This window comes from Spinacia oleracea, chromosome 1 (genome assembly GCF_020520425.1).
Source record: "Spinacia oleracea cultivar Varoflay chromosome 1, BTI_SOV_V1, whole genome shotgun sequence".
Lineage (NCBI taxonomy): Eukaryota > Viridiplantae > Streptophyta > Magnoliopsida > Caryophyllales > Amaranthaceae > Spinacia > Spinacia oleracea.
In genome coordinates this window covers 97184316-97205276 of record NC_079487.1, presented here as the reverse complement: position 1 = coordinate 97205276, position 20961 = coordinate 97184316, and the positions used below count along the sequence as shown (strand labels likewise).

The 20961-nt window shown below is 35.8% G+C and overlaps 1 protein-coding gene and 1 long non-coding RNA gene across 6 annotated transcripts; one reads left to right on the top strand and one right to left on the bottom strand.

Moving 5' to 3' along the window:
- Positions 1-497: 497 nt before the first annotated feature.
- Positions 498-16115, bottom strand: LOC110793627 (uncharacterized). 5 transcript variants are annotated; one of them, XR_002534730.2, is made up of 6 exons: positions 15932-16115; positions 11709-11774; positions 11224-11346; positions 1950-2033; positions 1529-1570; positions 498-843 (listed from the first exon to the last, which is right to left on the bottom strand). It is a non-coding gene; the product is annotated as an uncharacterized lncRNA (long non-coding RNA). The 5 variants fall into 5 exon arrangements; XR_008928025.1 differs by having other exon boundaries at positions 11709-11757; XR_008928023.1 differs by lacking the exon at positions 11709-11774 and adding an exon at positions 5708-5878.
- Positions 2358-4222, top strand: LOC110793626 (3-ketoacyl-CoA synthase 19). Its single transcript, XM_021998524.2, has one exon. It carries the CDS (start codon positions 2636-2638, stop codon positions 4001-4003), a length of 1368 nt encoding a protein of 455 aa, XP_021854216.1. The 5' UTR covers positions 2358-2635; the 3' UTR covers positions 4004-4222.
- Positions 16116-20961: the final 4846 nt, after the last annotated feature.

Below are 20961 nucleotides of genomic sequence, written 5' to 3'. Positions count from 1 at the left end.
ATTCCCTCATCGTTCATCATTCGAATACGCTAAATTAATAAACCATGGGAAAGTTATTTCTATACTCCACAAAATTTTAAGTTCACATCTCCTCTCCCAACTAAACATTGAATAAGATGAACCTATAAGAAAAGGACAAGAATTGACAAGTCTATAAAATTCCATTAAGTTTCAAATGAACTTTTATTAAGTAGTACACTTTTATAGTTCTATGTGTGTTATTATTCTTAAAAATAAAAAGAATGGCTTTAATGTTCCGCAAATGTAGTTTTTGGTTGGGAGTGTAATTTATGAAAATTATTCATTGTTGATGGAGTTAGATATGAAAAAGAGATGTGTTCACTCATTTTCGCTATTTAATCACCCATCTCTAACATTTATTGCCCTAATTTATTGCAGTAGGTAGCAGATTCATAAAAGGAAAATAAAAATTCCTACTTACGCAACGTTAAATTAATCTCTGATTGGACTATCCGACTTTAGTCTGTGCATCTCCGTCTTATAATCGGGTACACTTAAAGCTAGGTGTACCCAAAAGTTTATTTAGTTTTTTCGGAGAATATGAAATGATTTCCAAATGAGAAAAAAAAAAAAAAAAAAAAAAAAAAAACTCATGGTTACACCTAATACTTCGTACAAGTATACATGGGTACAACATAAGACTGCAGCATTATGGTACATTTTGAAGGGTTGACAACCGAATTTTTAAGGACTGTAAACTGTAAAGTCACTCGTTCATTATCCGAAATTCTTGCCAAGAAAGGAAGGTCTGTTTCCTGATAGTTGTGTAAGAGAGATCTGCAATTGAACCTTTAGGTTATGTCATCCTTATTCTTCAACACCCTGCAACAGACGAGTTTAACTGGTGTCAATAGTACACAACTACACATCCTTGGTTAAAAAGCACATAGCAGTTTTTATTAGCCAAATCGCTGATAGATAAAGGAAAGGAGTTGAAAATTAAATTTTAAAATATATAGTTCGGTACTCGCTCCTAGCTCTAGCCAAAACCTTCTAGAAAACGCACTAGAAAACGCAATATTCATGTGTATTCACGTGTCATTTTTCTATTAATACATTGTATGATTAGGATTTAGGACAATCGTTTGAAGAAGAAGACACACAACCACCTATTAACCTAGTGTACCTCATTAATTAAAGTAAAACAAATTCTATAACAGGAAGGTGTGTATCTTTCTTAAGGATTTAAGGCTGCGGCGTTGGGGAGGGGGGTTGTTCACCAGTCACCAGTCACCAGTCAACCAGAATGACTCCCTCCCTTTGTCAATAGTCAATACACATACAAAAGGACAAGCTACTTCCCGAAACAAATCCATCAGAAGACGGGACTTGCTTGAAAATTATACGTAATAGCAAACGAGTATAGAATACCTACAAATGTAAGTGCACTTAATTTGGAATGTCCAGGGTGACATAACAAGGAATTACTTAGCTACCTTTTGGGGGTTCCATTAGGCGTAGTGGCCAAAGGAGGAACAACGATAGAGATAGCAGTAAATAAACTTACCAAATATGAGTTGGTTGATGCCCGCTTGGTTGGCTGCTAACTCTGCAAAAAGCAGTAAAAAGAAATAATCTGCAAATTAATAGTCACACAGTAAAATCTTTAAGCAGCCAATTACAAAGTTCAGTTGTGAGAGGGCATTTCTTACTATATTTACTGCCATGATCTAAATGATGACAGTTCTGACAGTAAATAAAGACATTTGTCTGTAATAAAATCACTACACAGGACCAAGTCAATAATCACAAAGGGCACATTCATTTGAGAGCAAAATAATCCGAAAAAGGATAAGTATATCATATCTTTTGTAGCTCATGATTCACAGAAAAAGAAGAAACACAAAATTAAGTACAGATATCCAGCATTTCAAATTTCTTTCTGCCTATACCATAGAAAGAAAAAAAATCCTAACATTCATGATTACCTCGCTTCTCGTAGCAATCAATCATTCTTTTCTAATTATTTCTGCAACATTACCCAATAGAGAAGCCTGAATCTCAAGTATAAACTGCAATAGATCAGAAACATGTCAAAGCAAAGTTTTATCCAATATAATATAATGTAATGAACATATCCGATACACGTCAGATACCTGGAATCTAAAATAACAACAATGAAGGGAATGGGAAAAAAAGGGATGGGGGAGATTAAGCTTTGCAGTTTAGGGATATAATTAATAGAATTAATACAAAGTGGGCCACTGTCTACCAAATACATAAATTCTTAAGAGGGAGGAAGACTGGAAGAGTTGTTGAGAGAGTTCAATATGAGAAACTTTTTTTACTGCTTAAAACAGAAGGCATAAGAAATTAAACAGCCTGGACCTGTAAGAATACAAGGGTAATTGTTAGTTGGCATTGTTATTAATGCTTCCATAATCTATAATGAGTCAAGCCCATGTCCTGAGTTAGTGAGAGAGATACAGACAGATCGAAAGGGATAGGGAAGACACTAAAAGTTAACCGAAACAAGATAATACGTTATTTATGCTAAATAACTCTTATAAAGAGGCACTAAACACACAACACCCATTCCCACAAAATATATTTAAAAAGCATCAGTGTATCATTTTTTTTCAAATCTCTTTCTTCTTTCTATCTGTTTCCTCTCATGGAACTTCTCACAGCACTCTATCTCTTTCCTGTCTTGTACATCGCTTACCTTCTCTGCAAGCGGGTCATTAAAAAGAGGGATCAATGCTGCTACATGCTTCACTACGAGTGCTTCAAGCCTCCGGAAGATAGGAAGCTAAGCACTGAATCGTGTGCCAGCATCGTATTCCGTAATAAAAGACTCCGTATAGAGGAATTTAGGTACCTGTTGAAAACCATGGTGAGTTCTGGCATTGGAGAGTCAACTTACTGTCCCAAAAATGTCCTTGAAGGTAGAGAAGCAAGTCCTACTCTTACTGATTCCCTGGAGGAGATGGATGAAATCATCTTTGCAACACTTGACAAGCTATTTGATAAATCAGGGATATCCCCAACAGATGTTGATATCCTCATCGTCAACGTCTCCTTGCTAGCTACAATCCCCTCCCTCACATCCCGGGTTGTTAACCGTTACAAGATGCGGCACGACATTAAGACGTTTAATGTCACGGGAATGGGTTGTAGTGCAAGCCTCATTGCCATTGATATGGTCCAGCAACTGTTTAAAGTACACAAGAATATGAATGCTATTATTGTTAGCACTGAATCCATGGGAACAAACTGGTACACGGGCAGAGACCGATCCTTCATGCTCTCCAACTGCCTGTTCCGCACAGGGGGTTGCTCGATGCTCTTCTCAAACAACAGACATTTGAAACATCGTGCTATCATCAAGCTCAACTACTTATTGAGAACCCACCTTGGAGCAGACGATGCGGCATACAAGTGTTGCTTTCAAAAAGAAGACGATGAGGGGTACCCTGGATTTTGTCTCACTAGGCACCTCCCAAAGGCAGCTGCTCAAGCCCTTACTGAGAATCTTAAGGTGCTAGTGCCTAGGATCATACCTCTTTGGGAGCTAATCCGGTATTTTATTGTATCTAGTTGTTGGACAAAGGGTGAACTTGAAAAAGCTGGGAAAGGATTGAATTTCAAGGCTGGTATTCAACACTTCTGCATACATCCAGGTGGTAGAGCAGTTATTGATAGTACTGGAAAAGGATTGCAGCTCAGTGATTATGATTTGGAACCTGCTAGGATGACACTACACAGATGGGGGAATACCTCAGCCGCTGGCTTCTGGTATGTTCTGGGTTACATGGAGGCTAAAAAGAGACTCAAGAAAGGCGATAAGATTCTCATGATCAGTCTTGGGGCAGGATTCAAGTGCAACAATTGTTTGTGGGAGGTAATGCGGGATTTGAAGGACAGGAATGCCTGGGATGACTGCATAGATGAATACCCTGCGGAAAAAATTGTAAATCCTTTCATGGCAAGGTACAGCTGGATCAACGATGAAGTACTAAGTTTCGTTAGACTGAACTAGACAGGAAAAATCAACAATATTGTTAGCATTTTATGTTGCTCTTAATCTTTAATTTTAATTGTCTTTCCTTTTGAGAAGTTTAGGTTCACAGCAAAATTGTTGGTTATAAGACCATCCTATTCTGGTTATAGGTCCATGTAATTCTTACACTATTTTGATTTTTTTGAAATCACCCCTACCCCCACATAAAAAAGAGAAAAAAGTCATTGATTGGTTTTATATTTAGAGAACCTCGATGTTTTGTTAGTAATTTCTCGAAGAACAACCTTATCACCATGTTTCAATATTAGTTAGCGCCACCAAGTGCCAAACATCCCTTTAGAGACAGATCTTCTAGCAATTGTGAGACCACACTTAGAAGTAAGAACTATCATTTAAAAAGTTGGGTAGACTATTACATGACTACCAAATAAGGGTAATAGCTTACTAGGTTCTCAACCCCCCCACCCCCGCCCTCCCTCCTCTTCTCACCTCTAACCCCTCCTGAAACTGGCACCTTTGCCCATCCACCAACCCTGACTTCAGTCCCTAATATGTAAGTCCTCGGATTCAATTCTTACCTAAAATGTGGCTATGCCGATGGGGTCCCGTCTTGTTCACCCTACACAAATTCGTGAGACTTTGATTTACTTCCTAAAATTAGGAACAAAACAAAAATAACCTTGCTGGATCATAACCACCATACTTCAAGGCTTTAAGCCCTGGTGCTATCTAATGAAAATCAATGGAATCTTAAACTAGTTGGCTGAACAGTAACAAAAATCATAGTTTCCATTTTCCAAATAAATAGGAGATAATCATTACTATTTAACTGTTCATATCACATAATACCTCTGTTTCATAATGATCTTTATGGTTACTATTTACACAAATATTAAGACAAAAGAGGGAGAGTGTGTAAAAAGGTGGATGAATATAATAAAATATATAGGCAAAGTAAGAGAGAATGTGTAAAAAGATGGGTGGGTGTAAGAAAAAAATAGAGTAAGTTGAAAGTTGTAAAAGTAAAAGGGTAAAATGGGCAAGATAGTTAAATTTCATCTCCAAAAATAGCATAAAGCACAATGTAAAGAACATTATGAAACAGACAAAAGTTGAAAGTGTAAAGATCATTTCGAAACGGAGGTAATATGAAGCAAGTCTTTGTCTAAAACCACCAAAGCAATAAGGAGGGTCAAGGTAATAGGAGATAAGATGGAATTAAGCAATAACTCATTCCCTGAATGTACGGAATATATAACATGCTCCAACACAACTTGGAAAGACAACTATCATCAAAACAGTCTTAACTGCTTGACAAGTCATTATGTGAATAGAGTAAAAGGCTCAGTGCAAACACTATGGTTAGAGGTTGACATCTCTCAGCCAAATTAAATTACACCTCCGTTTAGTTGAGGGAAAATAATGTGCATTATGGTGGTAGGTCAACGTGGTACTAGTACCACAAGTCACCACAAGTTCAGTACCCTAATAAAAGTAGTCACAAGGTTTACAACAAAAATAATAAAGAGAGATAATTGACATAATTTAATCACCGCAACTTCCTAGCTTAATTGGAAATTGCAACCAATCCTGACTCAAGGCCGTATTAATAGAGGCTGTAATACTTGAAACAATACAGTCATCACAACTTCCTCACAAGGCCATTGCTATCAATCCTGTATTTACTCACTCAAAAGATATTAAAAGTGAAGCTCCTCATACCGGTTATAAATATTCGCATGTTGGCAACAAATTCTGGTTCTTACAGCTAATTCCAGTCAGGTTGTTTTTCTTGATGAGATCTCTTAGCAATACCATACTTAGCTGTTGGGCAACAACCTACAGTCCAAATGGTAGTTCAGATTTCAGCAAGGGCAGAACATTTGCACCCCCCTACAAAAAACAAGTGTTTTCCCTTGAATTAAAAAAACATAAATTACTTTTTTCTACTTCTGGTGCGATAAGAGATTCTCTCTAACATAGCCTCGTCAACAACTAACCCAAAATCCCTTCCAACCTCCCGGAAGATAACCAGCTTTTTAGCTATACATCTTTTTCTGTATTGGTACAACTCCCGACCACCATAGTCTCAACCCGTATACATCTTTTATAATAGTCACTCATAGAAGGCCCTTTAAAATAGTCACTCGTAACCATTGCCCAAATAGCTACGTAAATTTTTAATTTGAGATTATTGGCAAATGACTAAAAATGGAACAACAGTTAACTATAATTGCATTGGCACAATCACACCAAGTATCATAAGGCCACTAAAAAATTAAATCAATCTTTTACAGAAGGGTGCCATACATGTCACATTAGTTGTCCCTCTCTGAAAGCATAACTATAGAGTGAATGCTTTCGACTAATCAACTTAAAGGGGTGAACACAAAGTAAGAGAAACGGCATTTGAAGCCCGACAAAAAATAAAAGAGAGTACAACATCATTATTTTTTAATAAAAAAAAACAAATGATTAGTCATCTGTTGCCACTTGCCAAAGCTGTTGGAGGGTCCAAACAGCAATTTATGATTATGTGTTCTTCATGTGACTCATAATAGAAAATTAAATTGAGCAGGACCGGAAAAGATAGAGGGTAGATGTTCAATAATAACTACCCTCTTGCAACCTTTCCTTGTACAACCTCTTTTCCTAAGTCCTAACTAATGAAACTTGGAAAGCAAACACAATGTAATAACCATTATCTGCCACAAACCAAATCCTGGGATTTTCCAAGTACCACCATATTTCCAAAAATGTATTTTGCGAGTCTTAGTAAACATCTTCTCTACGAACCTCAACCTGCTAAGGTAAGGAACCATCTGACCACACTCCGGGCAAACAGTCTATGGTTCCACGTTGATGGTTTTAGTAAAGCCGTAGCCAAACAAAGGGAGGTTCACTACCAACAGACTGCCAGAAAGATAAGATTTACCTCCAGCACAGCCGCAACCACCAGCACCACAAACAATACCTCAGAACACTGTTGATTGTGGAGTATAGTGAGTTTGAGATGTACACAGCGTACCTCCACTTTCCAATAGAAGCGCAATGAAACTAAAAATCTCAAGCAATAGCAGGAAAAGCAAAAGGAAAAGGTTGGAAAGGCAGAGAAACAATAGAAGTGGGCAGGAAAGACAAGGCAAGGGAAGAGAAAGAAAATTAGATCTCCATTCTCTAAGAATCCATCACCACGCCATTTTGACATCTTATCAAGGCATCCAGACGCCTCCTCAATTCTCATAGCTGCTAACTTTTTTATCATACAATTTTCCTGAGATCCTTCCATTCTAACTACGTTGATTTCCATTACTTCTCCATTGTCTAGGATGATCACTCATTCATCAGCATAGCTTTTATCCCAAAATTTAGTTATTTAGTCATCACTTAAGCCATATACTAGGACCACTAGGTACTCCATAACTCTACTCGTAACTCTTTGGTCCTAGTGCATCCCTAGAAGATTCTAGAATGTCACTGATACATTCTCTGGTTCATCCTTTAAACTAATCATATTAGAGTATCACCTAACTATAGTGTATCCTTCAATTATCTTGGTAACCATTTTCATGTGATGACTCGCTATGAATCAAGATAGCTGGACAGATTTTCAGGTAAGAAGATTAAGATTAATGGAAGAAGAAAATAAACGTGATTGATTTCTGGAAAACGGATAGCTACAACTCTACAAGTATTTGAGGGTCTTTTTCTCTCGCAAAATGCAAAATAATACTAGCGGAAAACTCTCAACAACAACAACAAAGCCTTAATCCCAAAATGTTTTGGGGTCGGCTAACATGAATCGTCGTAGGAGATCGTCATTGTCACCAATCAAACCAGAAAGGAGCGGGAAGTTAAAAGAATAAACAAGGAAGAGGGAGAAAGTGGAATTAATGAAAGTAAGATAAGGGGAGAAAAAGAAAAAAAAAATATATATATATATATACTCCCTCCGTCCCAGATTAGTTGTTATACTTTCTTTTTTCGTCCGTCCCAGATTAGTTGTTACACTTCTAAATTAGGAATGACCCCACAATTATTATATTGTCTCTCTCTTCCCACTAAATGTTTTTTTGTCCCCACACCCTCTCTCATTCAATTAAAAAAAATACCCCACTAACTCCTATCACATCTACTTTTTCAATAAAATAACAATTGATAACCAAACAACCACTTATCACCTAAAACTTTGTGCAAAGCTAAGTGTAACAACTAATTTGGGACGGAGGGAGTATATTACAGAAAAAATATTATAAGGGATAATAAAAATAAGTAAAGTTTAAAATAAATAAATAAATAAATAAATATGTAAAATAAGTACATTTCAAAAATAAAAAAACAATAATAATAATAATAATAAAAACATAAATAAAAACATAAATAAATAAAAACATAAATAAATAAGTAAAAGTAAGAAGTAAGAAGAGTCAAAATGGAAGTTGTATAAGTCAAATGAAGTCATCAATGTATATTCTCATATTCTCTCCCTCCACTGTGTCGTATCCAACGTCATATTTTTCTCAATCCCAAGAAAGCTCATACCGTGCTCAATCACCTTCCTCCAAGTTTTCTAAGGTCTTCCCCTACCCCTTGCAATTCTATCACTTTGCCACCCTTCTAGCCTCCTAACTGGGGCATGACTTGATCTTCTGCTTACATGCCCAAACCATCTTAAACGATTTTCCATCATCTTAAACTCAATCGGTGCAAACCCCTACTTTCTTCCTAATAATCTCATTCCTCAAACGATCCTTTCTTGTATGCCCACACAGCCAACGTAACATGCGCATTTTTGCCACATTCATCTTATGCACATGACAATGTTTCACTGCCTAACATTCCGTGTCGTATAACAACGCCGGTCTCATTGTCGTGCGGTAAAATTTTCCCTTCAATCTTTGGGGCATGCCTGGATCACATAGGAACCCCGTGACACTTTTCCACTTCAACCAACCTGCTTTGATTCTATGAGCCACATCGCCATCCAATTCCCCATCCTTCTGGATAATAGATCCTAAACAACGGAACATTTCAGAGCCTTGGACAATTTTCCCATCTAAGGTAATCGCCCCTGTCTCTCTGTCTTGGACTCCACTAAACTTACACTCCATATATTCCGTCTTATTTCTACTCATCCAAAAACCCCGAAATTCCAAAGTTTTTCTCCATAACTCCAACTTACTTTCCACTCCTTTTGTTTCATCAATCAACACAATATCATTATCAAACATCATCCACCAGGGTATACCATCTTGAATTGACCTCGTCAACTCGTCCATAACTATAGCAAAAAGAAACGGGTTAAGTGCGGAACCTTGATGCACTCCAATCGTAATGGGGAATTCTTCGGTCAACATTTAGCATAACTTATCTCTGTCTCTTTAGTCAGCTCTATTTATATAGTTTTTCCTCCTCAAAACAACTAACAGAATTATATTGGGACTGAGTAACTCACTTGTCTTCCAGCTTCCTCCTCAAAATACTACTAAAAGAATTTTATTGGACTACCTATAATACTCCCTCTCCTTAGGCAAGTACATAATAAACCACCACGAACAAGACGGAATTAAAACTAACCCTTAACATATCAAATGGAAAATGCACAGCTATAACATAAGTCTTAACTCCTTTTTAGTTTTTACGTGAATTGTACCCTCTCAACGAGGCATAAACAAATTCAGAAAGAAGGAAAAAAATTGCAACTAAGTTGAAACCCCTAGTGTTCAAGAAACGGTATAAACATGATACATCATGTTTGTACTAGAGACCAGTTGCATGAATTGCAACATTCTCTTTTATGGTAAACGACATCCTCTATACATTAAAAGACAATCAAGTAATCAACTATTTCCCAGTATAACATCCACCGAGTTTTCCGGTGTGCTAAAGGAGCAAGAATACACCCATGCTGTCGATTCCACGTTCAAAAAGGTCCAACCAAACAAAAGAATGAAACGGAATCCTTTTCATTTTACCCAACCAACCATCCCTGACATATACGTTTAGAAATTGTTTTTTGTTCATAGCCTAACTCAGGCTCTGTTCTGTTCACCTTATTTCCACTTATTTCAGGAAAAAAAAGTTCACATAAGTTCAGTAAGTTAAGGTTAAGTTTAGAGAAGATAAGTCCGGAGCAAAAATAAGCGTTGACCAAGTATAATTTATAGCTAAAATAAGGTTTGATAAGTTCACATAAGATAAGTTTAGAAAAAATAATGAAAATATAAGTGAACATCAGGTGAATAGAATGCACCATCAGTAACTGCCATGATGTGCGAAAGCATGCACCTTGTGGACATAATGACTAAGGTCACACTTTGCACTAATAGCGTCATGATTTGAGATGTTGGGAATTTTCTACTGTTCATCATTGAAAATCAACGGTTTTGCAGATTAATTTTATCATAAAATATGCGATTTAGAACCTCACCTTGTTAATCTTTGGAGATATAAAATGTTTGTAGTAGTATCAATACACTCAACGGCTTTAACAATATACTCCCTCCGTAACTAAAAGTTCTTCCCATTACCCGTAATGAAAATTTAAAAAATTTACAATTGTAAATCACAACAATCATTCCATATTGAGCATGCAAATTTTACGAAAATACCATTTTATTAATTATTGACCCCATAACATTAACTATTTCACATCTCTCATTAATGCATGGTCTAATTTTTTTATTTTTAATTTATTTTTTCGCCTATTGAAACATTACATACCACCAATAAATGCAATAAGTAGAATATTTGTACTTCTAACGCATTTTTATCAATTAGATTCATTTTTTCTTAATTTTCTCCCAGATTCTAAATAAGAAGAACAGATGGAAGGAAAAGTAACTTCTGCAGTAACATAACAATCTATGACGTTCAATATGTGATTTTAAACATATTAAAAATCACCTGTATTCGGAATGATAGAAATGGATATAAAACACCATGGCCTTGATTTAGTTCCACGATTACACCCGGGCGGTGTCTTTCAAGAAAACTTTCAAGTACATGTCGAAAGGCAAAAAAGTCCATGACAACTGGTAAAAGGAGGTCATGAACACAGTTGCAAATTGCAATAAAATTCAAGGGGTATTTACCATAGAGGTCCCAATGAGGCCATGACCCAACGAAAATGAGCCCTCAAGCGAACCACATAAGGCCTTTGAGTACTTAATTAAGGTAAAGTGAGGAATATAATGGACTTCTCAAATACAAGGTTCTTTATAGAGCTTTTGGCCTACCTCATGAAAGAATATTCAGCTGCGAGCTCCTCCTGTAGCTATATGCCAGTGACCAGAGTCACCAGATGCTTTCAGTTAATGTCCATGGCCATAGAATTGCAGCTATGTGAATTACCACCTCCACTGCAAAAAACAACAATATGAATGAAGCACGGTACCCAAAACAACCAGCCCCACCCTCCAAAAAAGATAAATATAATCAATAAGAATGTTAGGAAAATAAAATTAATGCCCTTGTTGGCAGTCTTGGCACTACATAGCTAAGAAAGATTTCCTTTTTTTCTCTTTTCTTTTTTGAATCAATTACGAAATGCAGATTGATTATGATTCGATTACTTCATTCCAGTTGGATAGCATTGATCATGTGCTTCTTTATCATTTTCAACCGGATGATCCATTAATCCAACTGGTTGAAGATTATGAATTGATCAATTCAAGAAAAAAGTAATCAGTTTCAGTATGAGCTTGGAAGCCAGTCAAGCAACCTGGTGTGCGTTACAGCGTTACCAGTGCCCCTTGTTCATGCATGGGAGTCTGTGGAAGGATTAGACCTTAAATAAGAGAAGAAAGAGAGTTCTCATTATTTTGGAAACTATTATAACTTATAACTATAGACATTAATACCATGTTCCTTGATTGCATCATGCAGGGTTCACATTCACATTAAGCAATTTTAGCCCCTTATATAGATTTGAAAAAGGAAAAAAAATATGCAACCATGATGTCGACCTCATTGATTCAAGCAGTCTTTTGATAGTCATGATGTGTTTGTACTTACAACTCATTCCCAGGCCTTCTTCCCTTCACCTCAAAGAAGTTTGATTTAATAAAAATAAGTTGAGATAAGTAGGAAAGTTAAGATAATGACCACCGTACTCATATCGCAACTACAACAAAGATCCAATAAGTTGACATAAGTTAAGGTGAAGTAAGATCAAATAAGTTCTACAAGGGGTTTGGTGAAAAGGACAAAGCCCTAATCTCAACATTACTCATAACTTAACCTAGAGCGCTTAACATGCAAGCCACAATTTTATTCAAAGAACACAATCTATCATTGTTCCTTTAGAGAGAAATTGCGCATAACTTCGTTACATTTCAGGAAAGCATCTGACAGAATAAACATAGACAAACTCAAAGATCATCTTTATTCATACAGCTATAGGTTTCTGCTAAGTGGCCAAGCAGTAAATATACAGCAACCACTTTAATCATTTACTGTCCCACAAACTCGTCAGGCATCAGCAAGGAAAATTACTAGCCACGGATGGATATCAAGTTATCAACTATAACTTATAAACTCATTGAACATTATTACTGCTCTCACGTGTCATGATTCTCAACATATGCTTTGTACTCCTCACCTTTCTATTCATAGCAACCTATTCCTTACAGTAGTGCAGCGAAAAAACAAAGAGGTTGAAGAAATTAGACCAAACCATCTGCTGAGTTCAACAAAATAACAGTATTTAAACCTGAAGTTTTCACCACTGAAACAAATCCTAACAAAGATAATCAACTTGATCGGAGCTCCATTTATGCTAAATTCTAAAATAAGCCCCTTTTTAGGAGTGTCATTCATACGGAGTATTGATTAACTTAAGTCAGCAAGATTTTTCTTAGGATCTTAAGCCAACCTCCGAATCCTAACCAAATTTGCATTGTTTTCAATTGTTTTCAGAGAAAACATCAACTCATTGACAAATGCGGGATACACAATGACGAGCGTGATACACTGATCCAATAGACAATACATTGGACCTAAAAGGGAGAAAATGACATGTCACTGTATTTTTAGTAGACAAAAGATGGTTCATTTCATAACACATACACAATAGAAGACAGAAGTCACAGGCTTCCATACAGAAAGAGGATCTAGAATATCAAATTCAAGGAGAAATCTATGAGGCAAGGCACAAAGTTCGCGTGAAGGTTTATCTCAAAGGATGTTTTACAAACTCTGCTACAAATTCCACACATGTTTTTGGCTTTGCAAAATGACATAGTTCATTATGGTCCGTCATTAAAAAAAATTGGTAATCAATCTATTGTATTTTATTCCTTTTCCTTTAAGTTTACCCAATTTGCAGACAGCTATTCTAAGGTTTGGGGTAATCTCAAAGACTCAAACCCATAACATCTTTTCTTATCATCATCCAATACCCTCAACTTTCAGTAAATTGCATATGGGATCTCTCAGCACTTTCATTCTTTCTGCCTCGTTAAGATTGTCCTCCACAGCTCTCGCAAAAGAGCATCAACTACCAAAATGTTTAGAAGATCCTCGACGTGCTATTTCAATTTTTATAAGTTAGAAAACTTATAATGGATCAATGTTGAGCAAGAATTACCATCTAAAGCTCATCGTCTAACTGGTTCAGATTTGTTGAGATTTAAACACTTCCCCATGAAGTCAACTAGCAACTTGTGCAAGGGACTTGCCCAAAAGCATCACTTTGTTGATACCTCAAGTGACTTGTGTTGGGATAAGGAGCAATAACTCCCTTTCACATCCTGATCCCAAGTAACCCTCCGTCCCTAAATAGATTTCCTTACAAAACCCTCAAACAGCAGGCTTTTCAATTGCCTTTCAGATCAAGGGACTAGTAGAAACCACCGGTACAGAGGTAAAGAGTCTCAGTGCATACTCACCCTGATCTAACATTGTACTTGAGCTAGACCCACTTGGCTCACACAACCCTGAAGCCTTTACAAAATTAGGTACTTTTTCAGGAAAGTAGCTTTCTGCAAAAATTTAGCGTTGGCTAATTGCAGAGAAGATTTTCTTGTTACTCATACTAAGAAATTAGTTCATCACCATGCTATTAATATCCTAGCACTGGCTTTTTAACAAAGTAGTTTCCATGATAGTTAAGTGATGGAGTAACTAATTAGGGTTCCATCAAGGGAAAAAATAACTAGAGATGGTTCCTGTTTCTTGTACTGATATAGGGATGGTAATCTATTTACATTAGCATATACCCCTGCAACTTCACCAGGAGCAGGGGCGTATGTGCATAGTCAAGATGGTAGACGTGGCATCCACCATACATGGAGTACAGACCACTAGCCATTAACACCACCAAACTTACATCATAGTTTTCACTTTTGGAAGGACTTGTGATTTGGAATATAAATGTACTGCTCTTTAGAGTTCCTTTGTAGAAAATAAATGAATGTGGCTTCAAGCGGACAAATTACTAGTCGTGGGATTTTCTATTGTGTACTTGTTGACATGAATATAGTTTTAAAAGATTGTACCTAGCTAGCACAGGTGACAAGAGATAAAGGATGTAAGAACCCCAAAGAGGGGCCATGGACTCGTGGAGGACCCTTCCCTGCATCCACACCCCATGTCACAAAGAGCAACAACACAAACAGGATTCTGCCCCAGGAGCTTCCAGAACTTTACCAAGTTCACTGGCATTCACTTCGGAGAAACTATAAGTGTCATTTGGCTCATTAACTCAACCAAATTGGTGGTATTAATTAGTTAGAAAGTATTTGATTAGGGGGAAAAAATCCGAGTGCCCAATTTCTCTAGCACAGAAGGAATTGCTGCCATGAGCTCCGGTGTCTTAGAAGCACCTGTGTGCCAATTACTTTGTAACGAGAAGAAATTCTGGACAAATATCGCCATTGTAATTCAGAAATTTATTCATCAATCACCAAATAAACCCCAGTTTTCCGAGTAGCGACAAAAAGACTGTAGTTTTCCACCCACTATCAACCTACAACAGCAAATTTCTGCTTCCTGGAATCCTGGGCTCTTAATAAGATAATTAAACTATTCACTCTTGATCAATTCTCTGCTAATGAATCATTATCCCTCTCATCCAACTTCATTAAAACAATTCTAGTATTGCAAACTCCCTTAGTCTCCTACTAGACCTCACATTTCTTAGAAAATGTTTGTACCCCATTAAACTTTTCATTTCTAACCAAATGTTTGTACCTATTAAACTTCCCACTTCTCATTGTGGGTGGGTCCATGGAATAAAATACTTTTTTCGACCCTCTTAGGCCTTGATCAGTTTGACTTATTTCAAACAAAATAAGTTACGATGAGTTAAGACAAGTCCAAACAAGAGAAGTTCGGACAAGTTCATGTTATAGTGAATTTCAGACAATTTCATGTAAGTTCATACTCCTTTTAAGTTTAGATAATATAAGGAGTCTTACCTTCCCACTTTTACTCACCTTTGATTAAACCAAACCCTGCTAAAATTTCTTTCCTAGAAGCTCGTGATAAGTAGAAACGGGAAGTTTAATAGGGCGGAGAAAGAATTAGTCAGTTAAGAGGCAATGGCTAAATAAAGAAATAAAAAAAAAATCAAATAATAATCGTGAAAATCAATACTTAAACTATCTGCAACAAATTCATAAAAGAACATCAACAAAACAGAAGAACCAGAAAATAATTGTCAATTTCAGAACCATGGAAATATCAAAATATCATGTCATAAAATTCACAAGTATTTCAACATTGCATCAACTAACCCAAAATTGAAAGCACCAGTACTCAAAATTCATAATAATCCACAGCACCAGTAAACAAATCAAGCAATTCCACAAGAATGCAAAACCCCACATCATGCAATTCGTCATCAAAACCCCGGCCCCCGTCATGCAATCAACTACATGTCTACATGCATCAAAATCAGAAACAAAAAAGAAATAGAGCAAATTAGAAGAATATTATTCATACCTAGTTGATAACTCGGCAAGATTTAAAAATCTGGGAAACATGTTGGCATTGAAAGAAGCAAAAGAGGATAAATTTCTGGGTATTTTGAAGCATTGACATTAGTAATGGCGATTTTGGCAGCGTGGCGCGACCACTTTTAGAAAGAGAAAGTGAAGGGTCCGGTATACTAAATGCGCTACTCTCGTGTCTCATGCAGATGCGGCAAATTAGCCAAAAAGTTTTCTTTTATAACTCATTTTTTTTTTTTCCGAGAAACGGACTTTTGAAAAAATGCGAAAAAGGACCTTAAATTAAAAAAAAATTACGAGGGACGACCTTTTTATTTTTTGGCATTGACTCTCATTCCGGCATTGACTTTGCTGGTTTTGCTAACCTCACCCTTTTCCCCTTAAAATCAAAGGCAAATTTGCCAAAAACAACATTTAACTCATTTTTTGCGAGAAACAACCTTTTAAATTTTTTTTTTCAAAAAAATACCTTAAACAAAAAAAAAACTTGCGAGAGACAACCATTTTGGGTTTTCTGGCATTGACCACTAATTTCCGGTCTTGAGGTTGACCACTAATTTTCGGTATTAAGGTTTTTTTACGTTACTCTACTAACAACATCAAGGATATTGTTACTTTGATTGGGAAAAGGGTGGTGAAATTATGTGTTTTTCCTTGTATGCGGAGGTTATATGTAAAATGCTAAGCAGTGTATTGTTGTGTTGCGGCGAGGCAATTAGCTTTAGATTATCTCTACCATATGCATGAAGTTTATAAAAGTAAGGGTTTCGAAATAAGGAGATATCTAAGTATAAAATTAATCAATTGTAATTCTTTTTTTAGGTTTTAATCAACTACTTTTATATACAAATATTTCAATAAGACCGTCTGACGCATCAGACGTGTCGACGTGGCAGAGCGCGGGTCAGGACGCGGTCAAATCTGAATCGGGTTGAAAACGGTTATTTTTCCGGGTTTAGTATAAAAGGCTTTCTTTCCCACGTTTTTGCCCATTTTCAAATCACTGTTCATCTTTTAGAGAGAGAAAACCGCCGAGTTCTTCCATTTTAGGAGAGAGAAAGCTTCTACTCTTTGATCTTCTCTTCGATTTCTTCAATTTCTGTAAGTTTTTTGCATTTTCACTTGTTTTTCTTTGTTCGTGTGTAGTTCTTACTAATTTATCCTCTTTTTTTCGTTCGATTTAGGGTTTTGAAGGTGTGATTGTGATGTTTTCCGATTTACTTCAACATTCGGTAAGTTCTTTTTATTTTCATCTACTTTTTGTTCAATTCTGTCATCATTTGATGTTCGTTTTGTTTCTTACTGTTTTTGGTTTTGATTTAGGGTTTTGTAATTGTGATTTGTGATAATTTCGGTTGTTCTTCATTTTCGACAATATTTTTGAAGTTTTTTTGTCATTTTTTCTTCTTTTTGTTCAATTTTGTTATCATTTGAAGTTCGTTTTTGTTTCTTACTGTTTTTTGTTTTGATTTAGGGTTTTGTAATTGTGATTTGTGATAATTTCGGTTGTTCTTCATTTTCGACAATATTTTTGAAGCTTCTTGTCATTTTTTCTTCTTTTTGTTCAATTTGTTCATAATTTGAAGTTTGTTTTGGCGTTTTTTTCGGTTTTTTTAACTGCGAGATTTAGTTTACTATTCATGATTTTATCAACCTGTAGATGTTTTAGTTTAGAATTTCGTGTATTTAGTTAAGATAACAGTATTTTTAGTTTTAATTTTCGTCATATTTTCCATTTTATTCTTGTTCATCTGTGCACATGAATTAGTTTTGTATTTGTTGTTATTAGTTTAGTAATGACATTCATTAGTTAAGTTTTTAAACACATTAGTGATTAATTAAAATTAAAAGTTCGCTGATAAATTAGTTAGTTTTTTATCCAATTAGTTAATTATTTTTACCAATTAGTTATTCTTTCAAAGCAATTAGTCATATTCTGACATTCATAAATCAAGTATTAAACGAATTAGTTATTTATTTAATTTCAAACTTTCTTGACCAATTAGTTTAGTTTTTTGACCAATTAGTTAATTGCATAATCCAATTAGTTAACTATTTTAACCTGTTAGTGAAACATTCAAAGCAATTAGTTACACAATGAAATTGTTTTGTTTTTATTGTTATTTATACTGCTTATGTTCATTACACATTCTTTTTATTTTGGAAAAACAGCTCCCCTAGATGCATGATCAAGGTAGAGGGTATTGCAATATATTGAACTACATTCATTTATAGTTTCAGTTCACATAATGAGGTCGAAAAATGCAAACAAACCATCTGATTATCACGATGCTGGGAAGTCGAGTCAAGATGTGGAAGCCAGTTCGAGGCCGACTGAAGATATTCCAGCTAGTCCAAAGCTGAGTGCAGATGAGAGGAAAATTGGAAGAGGGCCAAAGAAGTCGAAAGTTAAATTAGAATATACGGAAGATGGCGGGGAAGTTGTAGAGTTGGATAGGTATAACTCCTATCTTTGTAACTATTATTTATCACTGTTTAATTAGTTGGATAGGTACGACTATTTGTTATTTATTTTTAAATTAATTACTTTTGCTTTGAAACAAATTATTTTACCTATATGAAGTAGTTTGTAATTAAAATAATTAGTTAACCTTAAAACACAATTAGTTAAAAATTGATTTTGCAATTATCATAACCTATTTTACATTTAGTTAACTTTTTTTCATCATTTAGTTAACTTTTGACTGCAATTAGTTAAATATTTTTCAGTAATTAGTTAACCTTTTTTAAAAAAGAATCTTTCCACTAATTTCATATTCAGCTTTTGGTCATTTAGTTATGAAGGAAATAATGCCCTTGGTCCAAGTATGCATTCAATGATAAGTCTAATATATGCGGTTCAGTATTAATTAACAAGTTAATAATTCAGTGAGATCAAGTGAGCTGAATGCCTAGCTAGAGGCCGCTTCAGTTCAAGTGGAATTAATGATATTAATCCACATCTTACTCTTGACTGAACCCGTAGGGTCACACAAATAGTACGTAAACGGATCAAGTATTTAATGGCATTAAATACTCCATCTATGGATATTCGGAATCGACGGATCTTGGTTTCAGTGGGAGCTGAGATCGTCACAGGCAAGAAATGAATACTCCGGAAACGATGATATTGCCGGAAACGGAAATATGGATCGTATCGGAAATATAAATATTATCCAAGTCGTAGATGTTGCCGGAAACGGAAACATGGTACGTATCGGGAAATATTATCGGAAATAGAAATATTGCCGGAATCAGAAATATTGCCGGAAACGGAAATATTGTCTGAATCGGAAATATTATCGGAATCGGAAAATAATTCCGGAAACGGAAATATTAAATATTTGTTCGAAACGGAAATTAATTCCGGAATCGGAAATGTTAAATATTGTTCGTATCGGAAATGAATTCCGGAATCGGAAAATTAATCGGAAGCGCGTCGTACGAATTAGCATCGGACGAGCTTGCTAGACGAAGGCCCAGCACGAAGCCAGGCCCACGTCCAGCAAGGGAAACGCGCGCCACAACACGCCAGCCCAAGGCTGCGCCAGGCCCACCGCAAGGCAGGCCCAGCGCGCGCCCAAGGCTGCGGCAGTCGTGGGCTGCGATGCTCGGGCTGTGCGCGCGCGCGCATGGCGCCCCTCGTGGGCTGCTGTGCGTGCGTAGGTGTTTGTGTTCACATACGAAACCTAAAACGTACAGGATTCGTTTAATGATTAAATTCCTAATTCTATTTGATAAATTAATTAAATAAGAGTTTCATTAGGATTCTAATTTAATTAATTCGTATCCTAATAGGATTCCAATTCTCTTTCCATACCCCTATAAATATGTGGCCTGGGTTCACAATTTATAACAAGTTTTTCAAGTATTCAAAGTGAGTTTTGAGAGAAAAATTCAGACACATTCCTTGCTCAAAAGTGCCGAAATTTTTAGTACCTTAAGGGCGATTCTAGTTGGTCAATCTTAAGGCGGATCCGGACGTGCTGTGGACTATCTACGGAGGGACGACACTTGGAGTCCTAAAGACTTGTTCTTGTTCGGTTCGGGCGCAGCTAGGGAAGGCACGCAACAAAGAGTATGCATCTAAACTATGCTATATGATTATGTGTAAATAATATGTATTCCTGGCTAAATGGTTTTTCCGCATGATTTATGAATTGTCATATGTATCATAACCTAACAGTGGTATCACGAGCCTCTTATTATTTTCATAATCTAAATTGCATGAACATGTTTAAATATTACAAATTTGCAAGAATTAAAAGGGGTGATTAATTTTCGTAATTGTTAATTAATTGCAAATTGCGTTTATTTAATTATGCGTACGCAGTTTTTCGGCAGTTTCTTCGTTACTCATCCAAATCGAGTGATTTTTGTGTCAATTCCGCATGTAAAAGGCATTCTAAAATTTTGACAAAATTAATATTTTTCTGCCGAACCCAGAATTCTCAAATTCGAAGCCTAACTATGACTTTTCGAAGGTTTTAGTTTTTCGAATGCAAAATTTCGTAAATTTAATATGTTAAATTAAATATTTGCGATTCTTGTTGATAAATCTTGAATTTTTGATTGACCTACTGTATATGTTTAACAAGTTTGAATGCCTAGCCTTGTTAATTATGCAATCTAATTTGTAATTATGATTAATTTGTTGAAAATTAGAATAATTTAGAATTAATTTGATTTTCATAATTAATTATAATTTAATTAGAAACCTATTATTAAAAACCACCATAAAAATTGTAAATTTATAATAAATTTTAAATTTTTATGACCTAGACTTGAATCCATGTTAATCGGAAATCAATTGAATAATAAATTTTCGATTTTTTGCCCTAAAATTATGAAATTAATATTAATTTATTAATTTGTCATTAATTTTAAATATAAATTTTTTAAATTTTATGCGATTCGTTCATATAACTTGCACGCACAAAGCAATGGACGCTACGTGTTACCCTTAAGGGGTGTTGTATAGTGCGGGCATGTGACGACGAGCAAGGGAGCTCGTCGCCCATG

What these genes read in the sequence shown, in the direction of transcription:
- LOC110793626 (XM_021998524.2), top strand. Translation starts at nt 2,636, where the DNA reads ATGGAACTTCTCACAGCACTCTATCTCTTTCCTGTCTTGTACATCGCT.